Source organism: Oncorhynchus kisutch, linkage group LG15 (genome assembly GCF_002021735.2).
Source record: "Oncorhynchus kisutch isolate 150728-3 linkage group LG15, Okis_V2, whole genome shotgun sequence".
NCBI lineage: Eukaryota > Metazoa > Chordata > Actinopteri > Salmoniformes > Salmonidae > Oncorhynchus > Oncorhynchus kisutch.
Genome location: NC_034188.2, coordinates 12,027,039 through 12,043,790, shown reverse-complemented (window position 1 = coordinate 12,043,790; position 16,752 = coordinate 12,027,039). Strand labels below are relative to the sequence as shown.

At 44.5% G+C, this 16,752-nt stretch overlaps 2 protein-coding genes across 3 annotated transcripts in view; one reads left to right on the top strand and one right to left on the bottom strand.

Moving 5' to 3' along the window:
- Positions 1 to 11,654, top strand: part of znf185 (zinc finger protein 185 with LIM domain) — a 43,244-nt gene extending 31,590 nt beyond the window's left edge. For both annotated transcript variants that reach the window (XM_031789644.1, XM_031789645.1), the window contains exons 16-24: positions 50 to 115; positions 508 to 561; positions 691 to 750; positions 1,684 to 1,746; positions 2,429 to 2,452; positions 5,363 to 5,437; positions 6,523 to 6,654; positions 10,031 to 10,136; positions 10,363 to 11,654. In XM_031789644.1, the coding sequence (XP_031645504.1) occupies positions 50 to 115; positions 508 to 561; positions 691 to 750; positions 1,684 to 1,746; positions 2,429 to 2,452; positions 5,363 to 5,437; positions 6,523 to 6,654; positions 10,031 to 10,136; positions 10,363 to 10,461 (679 nt within the window). In that variant the 3' untranslated portion in view covers positions 10,462 to 11,654. The remainder of the gene's footprint in view (positions 1 to 49; positions 116 to 507; positions 562 to 690; positions 751 to 1,683; positions 1,747 to 2,428; positions 2,453 to 5,362; positions 5,438 to 6,522; positions 6,655 to 10,030; positions 10,137 to 10,362) is intronic.
- Positions 11,438 to 16,665, bottom strand: pofut4 (protein O-fucosyltransferase 4). The gene is made up of 7 exons (XM_020502051.2): positions 16,509 to 16,665; positions 15,797 to 16,165; positions 15,340 to 15,514; positions 14,820 to 15,025; positions 14,210 to 14,356; positions 12,270 to 12,745; positions 11,438 to 12,084 (listed from the first exon to the last, which is right to left on the bottom strand). Exons 1-7 carry the CDS (start codon positions 16,515 to 16,517, stop codon positions 11,934 to 11,936), a joined length of 1,533 nt encoding a protein of 510 aa, XP_020357640.1. The 5' UTR covers positions 16,518 to 16,665; the 3' UTR covers positions 11,438 to 11,933.
- Between the last annotated feature and the right edge of the window lie 87 nt (positions 16,666 to 16,752).

Genomic DNA, 16,752 nt, shown 5'->3' with positions numbered 1-16,752 from the left:
CGAGTCAGAGCTTTAAATGATCTGTTTTAATCTGTTTTCTGTTTTACAGTGTGAATGAAAATGTGTTGGAGGACCTTGAAGATGACTTTATCCCCATCAACACGAACACAACAAGGTATTCGAAAGTTAGTCGGTTTCCACTGTGTGCTTCCTATACTAGTGTCTGTTTTCACTGTGTGTTTCCTATACTAGTGTCTGTTTTCACTGTGTGTTTCCTATACTAGTGTCTGTTTTCACTGTGTGTTTCCTATACTAGTGTCTGTTTTCACTGTGTGTTTCCTATACTAGTGTCTGTTTTCACTGTGTGTTTCCTATACTAGTGTCTGTTTTCACTGTGTGCTTCCTATACTAGTGTCTGTTTTCACTGTGTGCTTCCTATACTAGTGTCTACTTCCACTGTGTGCATCTTATACTAGTGTCTGTTGGCAAACCCCATACCTCTTCCAATGTTGAATTGAGCTCAGTCTCCAGACTAACTGTGGTGTCCCCCCCCCCCTCTCTCTTCAGACATACATGGAAGAGGTCCTGGGACGTCAACCCTATCACTACCACAGACAAGAGGTGAATGAACCTCCTCACAGATCATCACTTATACACATCCACAGTGCCCCCTCCCAAGCTCCTAACCAAGCACAAGTCAAACCACCCAACCATCCAGTACTAAAAGTCTGTTGTGTTCTCTCATCTCAGTGAGGAGGAGGAGCCTGAGGAGCAGGATCCACAGGTGTCCCTGGTTACGGTTCAGAAACAGTAAGTAGTAACACCCTCAGCCTCTGTTTATAACCTCCATTAGTAACACCCTCAGCCTCTGCTTATAACCTCTAGTAGAAACACCCTCAGCCTCTGTTTATAACCTCCATTAGTAACACCCTCAGCCTCTTTCTGTCCTCTAGTAGAAACACCCTCAGCCTCTGTTTATAACCTCCATTAGTAACACCCTCAGCCTCTTTCTGTCCTCTAGTAGTAACACCCTCAGCCTCTTTCTGTCCTCCATTAGTAACACCCTCAGCCTCTGTTTATAACCTCCATTAGTAACACCCTCAGCCTCTGCTTATAACCTCCATTAGTAACACCCTCAGCCTCTGTTTATAACCTCCATTAGTAACACCCTCAGCCCCTTTCTGTCCTCTAGTAGAAACACCCTCAGCCTCTGTTTATAACCTCCATTAGTAACACCCTCAGCCTCTGTTTATAACCTCCATTAGTAACACCCTCAGCCTCTGTTTATAACCTCCAGGTAAAAACCTCAGCCTCTGTTTATAACCTCCATTAGTAACACCCTCAGCCTCTGTTTATAACCTCTAGTAGTAACACCCTCAGCCTCTGTTTATAACCTCCATTAGTAACACCCTCAGCCTCTGTATATAACCTCCAGGTAACACCCTCAGCCTCTGTATATAACCTCCAGGTAACACCCTCAGCCTCTGTATATAACCTCCAGGTAACACCCTCAGCCTCTGTATATAACCTCCATTAGTAACACCCTCAGCCTCTGTATATAACCTCCAGGTAACACCCTCAGCCCAGTGAACCAGAACACTGAATTGGTGCTGCTGTATATAGGTCAGATACATACCCGTTAGCCCTTTCTCTAACATCTCTAGTAAACACGATGTACATGACGTTACCGTGTCTTCCTATGGGAGCGGTATGTATGATGTCTTCATGGTGTTTGTGTTGTAGGTCATCTGACAGTGAATCACCATGGGATAGATGGAGTGCACCAACTGTCTATAAAGAGAAGAGGTATGACCACCCCTATAGGACGTATTCGTCTTTATTTTACAACACAATGCCTTTAATCATTGACTAACATTATCAGCATAATGCTAGAAGCATGTTAGAGAGAGGGAGGAGAGAGAGGGAAGAGAGAGGGAGGAGAGAGAGGGAGAGAGAGAGAGAGAGAGAGAGAGAGAGAGAGAGAGAGAGAGAGAGAGAGAGAGAGAGAGAGAGAGAGAGAGAGAGAGAGAGAGAGAGAGAGAGAGAGAGAGAGAGAGAGACATAATCCCTGCCATTCCTCTACCTATCCTCTGGAAGGGGGAACGACTGGCAGAAGGAGACACACATAGCCTACTACAGATGACAAGTGACTAAAGTAATGTTAAATAGACTTGGAGGAGAACGCAGAGCTAGGTGTGTTTCTTAGAAATCTGAAAGGTTAGCTGGTTGACTATTGGCAGACGGAGACACACTCTTCACAGGGAAACATACAGCCTAGCATCAGAGTTGAGGAGGAACAAGTTAGAGACTTGAAACCCACTGGGCTCACACTGGTTGAATCAACATTGTTTCCACGTCATTTGAATGAAATGACATTGAACCAACGTGGAATAGACGTTGAATTGACGGCTGTGCCCAGTGTGGCTATTGGAAGCCATTCTCTAGAAGTGGGTGTTCTGACGATATTACTGTCTCTTCTTCATCACAGAGACCCAGAGCCTTCAATGGACCGGTGAGTGTCACGTCTTACACAGCAACATGTTAATATCTCTTCATGTTTCCTCATGTCTGTCGTAGCATTCCTTACCATTGTCTGCTGTAATATCACGCTCTTTGTTGCTGTGCTTAAGGAAGGGACACGTGGAACGGGAACCTAATGAATGTCATAGTTGGAGATACCTAAACTAGGGCTTCTATGATAGTAAGGAATCTATTGGTAGTAAGATGGGAAACCAAATACATGTGATATTTTGGGACACTAAAGATATATGTAGGAGACACTGTGAGGGTCATAGCACATCCAGGTTATCCAGGAGACACTGTGAAGGTCATAGCACATACTGGTTCAGTGCCTGGGAATGTATAATATAGTAGTGGTGGTAAGAGGGTACATACTGGGTACATACTGGGTACAGACCCAGTAAGAGATTTAGGCCAAAGCAGCTGTATTATCCATCTGTATTGGATCTAAGGTTTCCTCCCTGACTGTTGTGTTGAGCTCTGTATCAAGCCTCTGGTACATACCCGTATAGTCTGTCCATACCAGTATAGTCTGTCCATACCAGTATAGTCTGTCCTCTGTATCAAGCCTCTGGTACATACCCGTATAGTCTGTCCATACCAGTATAGTCTGTCCATACCAGTATAGTCTGTCCATACCAGTATAGTCTGTCCATACCAGTATAGTCTGTCCATACCAGTATAGTCTGTCCATACCAGTATAGTCTGTCCTCTGTATCAAGCCTCTGGTACATACCCGTATAGTCTGTCCATACCAGTATAGTCTGTCCATACCAGTATAGTCTGTCCATACCAGTATAGTCTGTCCATACCAGTATAGTCTGTCCATACCAGTATAGTCTGTCCATACCAGTATAGTCTGTCCATACCAGTATAGTCTGTCCATACCAGTATAGTCTGTCCATACCAGTATAGTCTGTCCATACCAGTATAGTCTGTCCATACCAGTATAGTCTGTCCATACCAGTATAGTCTGTCCATACCAGTATAGTCTGTCCATACCAGTATAGTCTGTCCATACCAGTATAGTCTGTCCATACCCGTATAGTCTGTCCATACCAGTATAGTCTGTCCTCTGTATCAAGCCTCTGGTACATACCCATATAGTCTGTCCATACCAGTATAGTCTGTCCATACCAGTATAGTCTGTCCATACCAGTATAGTCTGTCCTCTGTATCAAGCCTCTCTGGTACATACCCGTATAGTCTGTCCATACCAGTATAGTCTGTCCTCGGTATCAAGCCTCTGGTACATACCCGTATAGTCTGTCCATACCAGTATAGTCTGTCCATACCAGTATAGTCTGTCCTCCGTATCAAGCCTCTCTGGTACATACCCGTATAGTCTGTCCATACCAGTATAGTCTGTCCACATCCGTATAGTCTGTCCATACCAGTATAGTCTGTCCATACCAGTATAGTCTGTCCACACCAGTATAGTCTGTCCATACCAGTATAGTCTGTCCTCTGTATCAAGCCTCTCTGGTACATACCAGTATAGTCTGTCCATACCAGTATAGTCTGTCCACACCAGGATAGTCTGTCCACACTAGTATAGTCTGTCCTCTGTATCAAGCCTCTCTGGTACATACCAGTATAGTCTGTCCACACCAGTATAGTCTGTCCATACCAGTATAGTCTGTCCATACCAGTATAGTCTGTCCTCTGTATCAAGCCTCTCTCGTACTACTCATAGATATACCAGTATAGTCTGTCCATACCAGTAGTCTGTCCTCTGTATCAAGCCTCTCTGGTACTACTCATAGACATACCGGTATAGTCTGTCCACACCAGTATAGTCTGTCCATACCAGTATACAGTGCCTTGCGAAAGTATTCGGCCCCCTTGAACTTTGCGACCTTTTGCCACATTTCAGGCTTCAAACATAAAGATATAAAACTGTATTTCTTTGTGAAGAATCAACAACAAGTGGTACACAATCATGAAGTGGAACGACATTTATTGGATATTTCAAACTTTTTTAACAAATCAAAAACTGAAAAATTGGGCGTGCAAATCACCCTGAACACTCCATCCCCACTGTCAAACATGGTGGTGGCAGCATCATGGTTTGGGCCTGCTTTTCTTCAGCAGGGACAGGGAAGATGGTTAAAATTGATGGGAAGATGGATGGAGCCAAATACAGGATCATTCTGGAAGAAAACCTGATGGAGTCTGCAAAAGACCTGAGACTGGGACGGAGATTTGTCTTCCAACAAGACAATGATCCAAAACATAAAGCAAAATCTACAATGGAATGGTTCAAAAATAAACATATCCAGGTGTTAGAATGGCCAAGTCAAAGTCCAGACCTGAATCCAATCGAGAATCTGTGGAAAGAACTGAAAACTACTGTTCACAAATGCTCTCCATCCAACCTCACTGAGCTCGAGCTGTTTTGCAAGGAGGAATGGGAAAAATTTCGGTCTCTCGATGTGCAAAACTGATAGAGACATACCCCAAGCGACTTACAGCTGTAATCGCAGCAAAAGGTGGCGCTACAAAGTATTAACTTAAGGGGGCTGAATAATTTTGCACGCCCAATTTTTCAGTTTTTGATTTGTTAAAAAAGTTTGAAATATCCAATAAATGTCGTTCCACATGATTGTGTCCCACTTGTTGTTGATTCTTCACAAAAAAATACAGTTTTATATCTTTATGTTTGAAGCCTGAAATGTGGCAAATGGTCGCAAAGTTCAAGGGGGCCGAATACTTTCGCAAGGCACTGTAGTCTGTCCTCTGTATCAAGCCTCTCTGGTACTACTCATAGACATACCAGTATAGTCTGTCCTCTGTATCAAGCCTCTCTGGTACTACTCATAGACATACCAGTATAGTCTGTCCATACCAGTATAGTCTGTCCACACCAGTATAGTCTGACATATAGTATTATTTCCTCTAGTTCTAGCTCCTACTCCAGGACCTTGGACAGTTCTGCCAACCAGAGACCCACGTCACCAGACACCGAGTCCAAGAAGTGAGTGAATCATGAGAAGGATGGGGGTAGAACTTTACAGTGGGTTATACCAGTTACTCTAGTAATGATGGTTACTATGTGATGGTTATTATCAATGTGATGGTTATTATCAATGTGATGGTTACTATGTGATGGTTACTATCAATGTGATGGTTACTATGTGATGGTTACTATGTGATGGTTATTATCAATGTGATGGTTACTATCAACGTGATGGTTACGATCAACGTGATGGTTACTATGTGATGGTTATTATCAATGTGACGGTTACTATGTGATGGTTACAATAAGTATCTCTCTCCTCCCCCCTCCTCTCTCCTTCTCTCTCCTCCCCCTCCTCCCCCCTCCTCTCTCCTCTCCCCTTCTCTCTCCTCTCCCCTCCTCTCTCCTCTCCCCTTCTCTCTCCTCTCCCCTTCTCTCTCCTCTCCCCTTCTCTCTCCTCTCCCCTTCTCTCTCCTCCCCCCTCCTCTCCCATTCTCTCTCCTCCTCTCCCATTCTCTCTCCTCCCCTTCTCTCTCCTCCCCCTTCTCTCCCCTTCTCTCTCCTCCCCCTTCTCTCCCCTTCTCTCTCCTCTCCCCTTCTCTCTCCTCCATCCTCCCCCCTTCTCTCTCCTCCCTCCTTCTCTCTCCTCCCTCCTCCCCCTTCTTTCTCCTCCCTCCTTCTCTCTCCTCCCCCCTTCTCTCTCCTCCCCCCTTCTCTCTCCTCCCCCCTTCTCTCTCATCCCACCTACCCCTTTCTCTCTCCTCCGTCCTTCTCTATCCTCCATCCTTCTCTCTCATCCCACCTACCCCTATCTCTCCTCCCTCCTCTCTCCTCCCTCCTTCTCTCCTCCCCCCTTCTCTCTCCTCCCTCCTTCTCTCTCTCCTCCCCCCTTCTCTCTCCTCCCTCCTTCTCTCTCATCCCACCTACCCCTTTCTCTCTCCTCCCTCCTCTCTCCTCCCTCCTCTCTCCTCCCTCCTCTCTCCTCCCTCCTCTCTCCTCCCTCCTTCTCTCTCCTCCCCCCTTCTCTCTCCTCCCTCCTCCCTCCTTCTCTCTCTCCTCCCTCCTTCTCTCTCTCCTCCCTCCTTCTCTCTCTCCTCCCTCAGGGGTTTTGTGTACCTGAAGGAGTACGTGAACGCTACAGACCTAACCAAGCACAACACCAGAGACAACGTTTCTGACTATGTAACGTCTAGTTCTACCAGCCATTCCTACAGCAGCCCCTCCTCTTACACCAGGTAACAATACTTTGACCACACCACACTTGTCCCTTGTTGTTCAAATCTGAAGGAACAGAGCTTCTGAATCTGGCAGAGCTTCTGAATCTGGCAGGTAAATGCTGCCAGTAGATGCCGATGTTTCAAATAGGCCTATCTTGTGTATCCCTGTCATTAGTGTTCACTAGCTAACAGGGAAGAAATCCAAGGGCGAACACAGAGCATAACTGGGCCAAGCTACAACAGCTTGTGAAGTTGGAACCGTTCTCAATCCACACACGACCAACTTCAAAGTGGCAGCCTGATGTGTCTGATGTGGTGCCGTGCCGTCTCAACTTTGAGGCACACCTGCAGTCACTACTGTTGCAAGGCAATTGGCACAGGTCCTCCTGAAGTCACTGCGGGAGCGCTTTGAGTGCATACTGAACCCCTGTCCAGCCGGAGGGTCAACCTGGCAGTGTATTAAGTACCTGGTAAAGGCGGCATGTTTACAGAGTCACCTCCCCAGTCCTGACAGGTAAAGGCAGCATGTTTACAGAGTCACCTCCCCAGTCCTGACAGGTAAAGGCAGCATGTTTACAGAGTCACCTCCCCAGTCCTGACAGGTAAAGGCAGCATGTTTACAGAGTCACCTCCCCAGTCCTGACAGGTAAAGGCAGCATGTTTACAGAGTCACCTCCCCAGTCCTGACAGGTAAAGGCAGCATGTTTACAGAGTCACCTCCCCAGTCCTGACAGGTAAAGGCAGCATGTTTACAGAGTCACCTCCCCAGTCCTGACAGGTAAAGGCAGCATGTTTATCCAACACTGGATCTGGTTTCTGCCCCTGTATCCCAAGAGTTATAAACCACAAAATCTTGTTTGTTTGAAGCAGGCAGACAGACGGGCGGGAGAGCGGACGGACGGACAGGCTGTGAACTGATAGATTTGTGAAGAATGTTTTTGGTGCTATTGTTTCAGCTGTTTCTATTAAAACCTTTTGAAGGGGTTAGTCAGTGATGAAGTCATGGCACCTGCCTGCCTGCCTGTTTAATGAAGTCATGTCACCTGCCTGCCTGCCTGTTTAATGAAGTCATGGCACCTGCCTGCCTGTTTAATGAAGTCATGCCACCTGCCTGCCTGCCTGTTTAATGAAGTCATGCCACCTGCCTGCCTGCCTGTTTAATGAAGTCATGGCACCTGCCTGCCTGCCTGTTTAATGAAGTCATGTCACCTGCCTGCCTGCCTGCCTGTTTAATGAAGTCATGGCACCTGCCTGCCTGTTTAATGAAGTCATGCCACCTGCCTGCCTGCCTGCCTGTTTAATGAAGTCATGCCACCTGCCTGCCTGCCTGTTTAATGAAGTCATGCCACCTGCCTGCCTGCCTGTTTAATGAAGTCATGCCACCTGCCTGCCTGCCTGTTTAATGAAGTCATGCCACCTGCCTGCCTGCCTGTTTAATGAAGTCATGCCACCTGCCTGCCTGCCTGTTTAATGAAGTCATGCCACCTGCCTGCCTGCCTGTTTAATGAAGTCATGCCACCTGCCTGCCTGCCTGTTTAATGAAGTCATGCCACCTGCCTGCCTGCCTGTTTAATGAAGTCATGCCACCTGCCTGTTTAATGAAGTCATGCCACCTGCCTGCCTGCCTGTTTAATGAAGTCATGCCACCTGCCTGCCTGCCTGTTTAATGAAGTCATGCCACCTGCCTGCCTGCCTGTTTAATTAAGTTATGTAATATTAGTTGTTTTTTCCTCTCCTGTCAGATAAAGGTGAAGGTACATGATTCTTCTTCCATCTGCTACTAAAGTTAAAAAGCTTTGGATTGGTGTAAACATGGGCAAGACCGTTTCTTTCCACCATATTTCTTGCACCAATCTTGCCACTTACCCTTTAAATGCAAGTCCCATTAGGATTGATTTATAATTTAAATCTAACCAAACCTATGTCCAGGCCATGGACTTGCATGTAAGCTAGTGGCCAAAAGCCTGTATTAACATGGGCAGCACCATTGAGAACTTTCACCATTTTGATTTAGTCATCTGGGACTTCAACTTATTTGACTGATCTCTCCTGACATGACCTGATGATTCGGTTGGCATGACCTGATGACCAGGTTGGCATGGCCCGATGACCAGGTTGGCATGGCCTGATGACCAGGTTGGCATGGCCTGATGACCCGGTTGGCATGACCTGATGACCCGGTTGGCATGACCTGATGACCCGGTTGGCATGACCTGATAACCCAGTTGGCATGACCTGATAACCCGGTTGGCATGACCTGATGACCCGGTTGGAGTCGCGACAGCCGGGTCATCAGGAGGGATCAGCCAATGAATTTTCCTGGTGTAGAAGAACATGGATTATTTCAAGATGGAGATGCCCCCTCAGACATCATCATGACACAGATGTTATGTCTGTCTATGGTCCTGGTCCATCCCCTTATCATCACCATCATGACACAGATGTTATGTCTGTCTATGGTCCTGGTCCATCCCCTTATCATCACCATCATGACACAGATGTTATGTCTGTCTATGGTCCTGGTCCATCCCCTTATCATCACCATCATGACACAGATGTTATGTCTGTCTATGGTCCTGGTCCATCCCCTTATGATCACCATCATGACACAGATGTTATGTCTGTCTATGGTCCTGGTCCATCCCCTTATGATCACCATCATGACACAGATGTTATGTCTGTCTATGGTCCTGGTCCATCCCCTTATCATCATCATCATGACACAGATGTTATGTCTGTCTATGGTCCTGGTCCATCCCCTTATGATCACCATCATGACACAGATGTTATGTCTGTCTATGGTCCTGGTCCATCCCCTTATGATCACCATCATGACACAGATGTTATGTCTGTCTATGGTCCTGGTCCATCCCCTTATGATCACCATCATGACACAGATGTTATGTCCGTCTATGGTCCTGGTCCATCCCCTTATGATCACCATCATGACACAGATCCAGATGTTATGTATATCCACGTCTATGGTCCTGGTCCATCACCTTATGTATTACTGCCCCCCCAAGTGGTAAGAAGTGACACCGCCCCCCATAAAAAAACTATAGACCTACAACATATAAATGGCTCTTAGCCTCCCACCCATTGGCTACTTTCTAAAACTGAAACTAAGTTTACAAACAAAATATACATGTTTTTTATTAAACTGAAATGAAGTTTACAAAACAAAATAGAAATGTTTTTTTAAAACTGAAACTAAACTTCAAATAAAACTCTAAAAAGGAATATACATAATAACTAATATTAAATAACAAAACTATAATAACCTTGATGGATACACATACCATTTTGTCTTTCCTTGGCTGGAAACTTGTATGTAAAGGCTTTGATCGAATAGAGCTGTGTCCCATGCTGAACACGGTCTCTCCCCCTCTACAAGGACTACCACGACGTCTGCCTGTACGTACTGTGGAGAGCAGGTGGGCAACGATGCCAAGATCACCATCGAGCACCTCAACATCTCCTGCCACCCAGCCTGCTTCAAGGTAACTAAACCTGGTTATTAACATGTTATACTCTGGTTATAATCATGTTATAGGTTATACACGTTGACCCTGTATCAGCTGTAAAGGTTGCGGTAGTTGTAAAAAGGGTTATTTCAGTGGTATTAGCAGCTGTATTGCTAGCAGGTAGCATCATTGCAGACTAGAATTAAGCCTTCATATAGTCTTGGCTGTGCTACATTAACAATATGCTATGTTGTCGTTGCAGTGTGGTGTTTGCAGTAAGCCAATGGGAGACTTTCTGTACAACATGTTCCTGCACAAAGGGACAGTCCACTGTGAGAGCTGCTACTCCAACGTCTTGTAGATTGCTTCTTCCCCTCGTCTCCTCGTCTCTTTTCCTTCATGGCCACAGAGGTGACAAGGCTGGATGGCTGATATAACTGCTCTCTCCTATCAAGACCTGTCTTCTGCTAACAGACAGGGAACACTGCACCTTTTAATTTGACAGGAATTTCTATGTGTCACATTTTGTTTTCAGACCTTTGTTTGGGTCCTACTGAATTGAATGAGGTTAACACTGAAATACTATGGGACTTATTCTATGGTTTAGGGTTGGTAAAGATAATAATATGATCATATTACTGATATAGTTTAATCTTCCGTCCGTTTCAATGTCCACTTTTTTTGTTGCCTTTTTCTCCTTAAAGGCCCAGTGCAGTCAAAAACATGATTTCCTGTGTTTTATATTTCCACACTATGAGGTTGGAAAAATACTGTGAAATTGTGAAAATTATGATAATTCCCTTTTAGTGTTTGAAAAGACCACCTGAAATTTCTGCCTGTTCTGGTGGGATGGAGTTTAGGACTGTCTGGTGACATCAACAGGCTGTATACGTTATTAATAGACCAGTAACAAATAGAGTTTCAAACCTCTCTGCGAATAACAGCTAGTTTTCATGTGAGATATCCCTCCCATTAGGCTCGTCCAGTTAGGACTCAGACCACTCCCAGACAGTCCGAGCTAAATTCTTGCTTGAGAAATTGCTCGTTGCTAAGAAGCCATTTCTATTTTATTTTAGACCATCTTAACTGAAAACAATCACAGTAAGATACTTAATTGTTACCCAGAAATGATTTGATATCAAGATAAAAATGGCTGCATTGTGCCTTTAATGTTGTAACTTGGTGAATGTATTGTGAAATATGAAGATACTGTATGTAAAAGTCTCTAAATATTATAACGTAATGACAAGATTTAACTGGGAACTGGATATGTAGATTGGCAGTTGGGTACAATTTTCTACTTTCAGTCTTGACTATGCAAAGAAAATAACTACAGATTTTCGATCAAATTTTTATTTTTTAAATTGTTTTTGACGCTTTGACTCCGAAAAACAATAAAATTGATTTATATAAACATGATAAATATAGAGTATAAAAAAATGTTGTACATTATTGAGTGTTGAAAAGACAAGTATTGGCGACAGGTTTGAGATAACAAAACATTACTGTAACTTGGACACACATTAGGCCCTTTTGTGCCACAGATGAGGCTACCAGGCACCTCAAGTGGACAACATTAAAAAGCAGTACTGTATATATATATTTTTGTACATCTTCTCTATCCTTTACAGTCTACACTACCGATAGTTCAGTAGCAGTTCATTGGTTCCTATCGCTGGTCCACTTTGGCCACGCCCCACTGGTTAAGGGGTGCAAGTCTCTAGACAAATAGATGGCTTTCTTTCCTTGTCCTCTTTCTGTCCAAAAAAAACACTGGCAATAAGGAACTTTCTCAGTTACCTCTGGCTCTCCTACTGTGTAGGGTTCGCCTAGTTATACCTGTCCTCTGGCCCTCCTCATAGCCAACTCCTGGATGTGATGCCAGAGCAGTGCAGGGTCTGACTCGTTATGTCTGATGAGAGACTCCAATCCTTCAGCCTGATCTAAGCTCTGCCAGTAGTCCTGCGGCCACATCTGAACCCAGCTGAAAAAAACACACACAAATAAATAAGGTTAATAAGCAGTTTATTTGAAGGAGAAAAAAAAACACCTGTGTGGATTTTAAGACATGTTAAGACACTCAATGGAGGAATATCTCAATGTAAACAGTACACTGTCATAATGTACTATAAGGTTAAAGCCTTTATTTCTGAGACTGGTGGTGTCTACCTGTCATTGATGTGTAGATCCTGACGGTCTCCGAACCCCGGGCTGGGTAGAGGACATCCCATATGAGAATTATTGGCCATCTTAGGCTGGGGGGGCGGGCTCTTGTCTGGGGCTTTCCTATAGGCCCGTTCAGCTGCCAGTCTGGTATTCTCCTGGTCACAGACATAGCACTCAAAGCCGTTGAGGTAATTGGGTTTGCTCATGTCGTTCACGCCCCACTCCCTGCTCTCCAGTGCCTCCATCAGGCCAACGTTGGTAACATGGCTCGGGTTCTTAAACTGTAAATACTTAGCGTACTCTTCATCGTTCTCATCCAACGCCTTGAGGAACTTGGCTAGGTCCTGAGGTGATGGGAAGTCATCAATAAGGATGACAGAGAGGTCGTTGGGCATCCAGTCAGCTACTGATGAGGAGCCGCGGTAGACTGGTACACAGCCCTGGTGGAGAGGGCGCCATAGCTTCTCTGTCATGTAGTCCTGGAGGAAATCAAATTAAATCCAACTTTATTTAAAGTGCATTTGAAATCACAACATGCTTTACAGTTAAAACAATGAAATGACAGAGACCAAAATAAATAAAAAGGCAATTCGCTCTGAAAGTAACCAGGAAGTGACTACTCCTTTTAGTTTGCACGTAAAAAATAAAATAATTCATGGATCTTCAATGGGAAAAATTGTAGTGCAATAGTCTTTCATGCAGTAGAAGTAAATCCATCCACAAACAAATAATTTTTTATATCCTGAACAACAAAAAAATATTTCAAAATGTACTTCATTACAGGAAATCCGTTAATTGAAATAAATAAATGAAGCCATAATCTATGGATTTCACATGACTGGGCAGGGGCGCAGCCTAGGAGGGCTGCCCACCCACTGGGGAGCCAGGCCAAGCCAATCAGAATATGTTTTTACCCACAAAAGTGCTTTATTACAGACAGAAATACTCCTCAGCTCCCCCCCTGATGATCCCGCAGGTGAAGAAGCCGGATGTTGAGGTCCTGGGCTGTTGTGGTTTCATGTGGTCTGCGATTGTGAGGCCGGTTGGACATACTTCCAAATTCTCTAAAGCGACATTGGAGGCGGCTCATGGTAGAGAAATTAACATTCAATTCTCTGGCACCAGTTCTGGTGGACATTCCGGCAGTCAGCATGCCAATTGCGCGCTCCCTCAAAACTTGAGACATCCATCTGTGGCATTGTGTTGTGTGACAAAGCTGCACATTTTACAAGGTGCACCTGTTTAATGATCATGCTGTTTAATCAGCTTCTTGATATGCCACATCTGTCAGGTGGATCTTGGCAAAAGAGAAATACTCCCTAACAGGGATGTAAAAACAAATTTCTGCACACAATTTGAGAGAAACACTCAAACTTTGTGCTTATGAAGCATTTCTTGGATCTTTTGTTTTCAGCTAACGAAACATGGGACCAACACTTTACATGGTGAGTTTATATTTTTGTTCAGTATACATTTTCAATTAGTTTAATTGATTAAACTAATAATTTACTGAATGTCACCTTTTGACATAATGATGAGGGTGAGAAAGTTACAGAGGAACAAAGATCACCCCCCCCCCCCCAAAAAAGGCTAACCTCTCACCTTTATCAATTTTAGCACTTTAGCATTTTTTTTTCTTCATCAAACTTTTTTACGATCAATTCATGATTATCCATAATTATAGTAGTATCCACATTCACGTAGAAGTGTTCGGAAACATCTTCAAAATGACACAATACATTATTCCCCATTCAGTTCATATTGTATAAGAGAGACTAATTAAAAAAATAAAAACAAATGGATGTCTAAAACAATAAAATCATAAATGGAAGGACAAGCTAAAAAAGCAAGTTTCAAAATGCCTAAAAACCTAAATTGTCTCTATCACTCCATTGCTCATTCTCTCTCTCTCTCCCAATCTCACTCCCTCCTCTCTCTCTTACCTGACACAGGCCATTCTCCAGGGCCAGGTGGAACTTGTAGCGTGCCGTGAAGCTCATGAAGCCGACGTCCTCCCCTGTGGCCGTGCTTGTGTCCTCTAGGTACTGAGGGAGGGGCTTACTGTTCAGACATTTCCCATACGAGTCCACCTGGAGGGAGGGGGGCAAGAGAGAGAGAGTGAAAGAGATAGAAATAAATGTTGAGAGAGAGAGCAAGACTAAAGGGCTCAATTCATACAAATGGTTGCCAGTCTGCCAAATCATTAGAACGTAAAAAATTTAATAATTAATGGATCTTCAATGGGAAAAATTGTAGTGCAATAGTTTTTCATGCAGTAGAAGTAAATCCATCCACAAACAAATCATTTTTTATATCCTGAACAAAACAAAAAAAATAAAAATGTACTTCATTACAGTTCATATATGGAATGTGTTCATTAGAACACTGTACCTTCATTAGAACACATTCCATATCACTGTACCTCCATTAGAACACTGTACCTCCATTAGAACACATTCCATATCACTGTACCTCCATTAGAACACATTCCATATCACTGTACCTCCATTAGAACACTGTACCTCCATTAGAACACATTCCATATCACTGTACCTCCATGTACTTCATGAGTTTCTGTACGTATCTGTCCCTGTCAGAGGGGACGTCACAGTGTGACTGCATGTACATGATGGGGGCCAGACCCTCTCTCCTCCAGTGGTTCTTCTGCTCCAGAGACACGGCTACAGGCTGGAGCAGGTATCCCAGGGAGGGCAGCCACTGCAGGGTCAGAGGGTAGTCTGAGCCTCTCCTGAACGTGGCTGTGGAGTTGAACATCCACAAGGAAACGAAGGGAAATGGTTTATTAACACATGTTGCTTTGAGAAAAATACAATTCAAAACAAAGCTTTCATTGCAACTTATATTCATTCAAGTGAGTGCTGTCCTTTGAGACGGCATCCCAAATAACACGCTATTCCCTACTTAGAGCCCTATGGGCCCTGGACAAAAGTAGTGCACTATATAGGGAACCGGGTGCTACTTGGGATTTCAGACTTCATTTTTTTTATGTGAGCGACTGTTGGCTCCAAGTACCCTTTATTTACACAAGAGTTGACATGCTGTCGTCCTGTACCTGTGTAGTTAAACAGCCTGATGCCTGGGCTGTGGGACAGGACGTAGTTGTTCATGGGGGACTCCTCGTGGAATAAGGCCCAGGTCTGGTGAGAGGGTCTGGGAAGAGGAGCCTCGTAGGCCCTGAAGTCTGTCCCATAGAAGATGATGGAGGAGGTACGTCTGTACAGTTGAACCTATAGAGATTTAGGATGGTGCAAGTTTATACATATCCACATTGTAGTCAATACAAACTGAAATCCATGGTCATGAAAAAGACACGGGGCTATTATTAATAACATATTATAAACGACATGTATTAACACATCACAAAGCCTGGTCCCAGATCTGTTTGGTGTGACAATGGCCATAGCCATAGGAATTGGCAAAACAGCACAAACAGATCTGGGAACAGGCTAGGACAACACACAACAGTATAAACCATTGGAAGACCTAGCTATAATACTAGAACCACGGACCTTCCTATTGCGTGTGACCAGACAGGAGGAGGTGTGACAGTCGATACGTTCTGTGTCTCCGGGGAAATGAGGGAAGAGTCCTGCACTCCACCACAACAGGATGGGCAGGTCCTTGTTGCCACGTGAGTCATTGTTGCCGGGGCCGCGGTAGGAGGCAATGGAAGAGAACTCCATGTCAGACAGTGCACTCTGCGGTTGGAAGGCTCCCTGATCTGCATCCACGGAGTCTCCAATATCCACGGGGCCCCCAACGTTAAGGGGGTCCTGGGACCAGGAACAGGGCAGTGTGGACAGGACACACAGCAGCCCCAGACACAGCCACACACAGCAGGGCACCAGCCTGGCCCCCAGCCTCCCCTCCACAGACATCTGAGAACCATTATATAGATCTGACATTGTGTTTTTATTTTGATTCTGTCTGCTTGTACACTGCACACCAGTCAAGTATAGAGCCATAGTCTATGGATGTTATTGGCCAATATATATGCTTCATACAATAGATGGCTCTGGTCTGTCCATACCGGGTTCACTTACATGATAGCTACAGAGTGATATTTCACTATATACAGCCACTAAATATACTGATCTGCTGTAGCTAGCCAGCCAGCTACGTCAAAAGTACGGATCAAAGCCATCTCTCTGGCTGAAACAACCAATTTGTGGGACAATCAGACATACTACAAGGGTCATAATAAACCGTACGTATTCTTACCGTTATCATTACAATAAACACATGAGTGTAGACGCGTTCTTCTCTCTTTTTCTCTCTCTCTTTGAACTCAGGAATTTCTTCTGGAAATGTGTACTTGGGTGGAGAAAACAAAGGGGGAAGCAGCGAATAAAGGGAAATAATCTGGGATCTTCCTCTAGTATGCCAAATCAACTTTTAACGCATTACTACCATCTACAGTTCTGGAGCGGAATCACACATTGACTGTGCACTTTCACGTTATTTT

Bases quoted from the DNA above. Each gene is read 5' to 3' on its own strand.
- pofut4 (XM_020502051.2), bottom strand. The intron at 15,026-15,339 runs GTACAGGACGAC...TCAACTCCACAG, and splicing joins CAGGCTGTTTAACTACACAG to CCACGTTCAGGAGAGGCTCA. The intron at 12,085-12,269 runs GTAGACACCACC...TGTTTTTTTCAG, and splicing joins GATCTACACATCAATGACAG to CTGGGTTCAGATGTGGCCGC.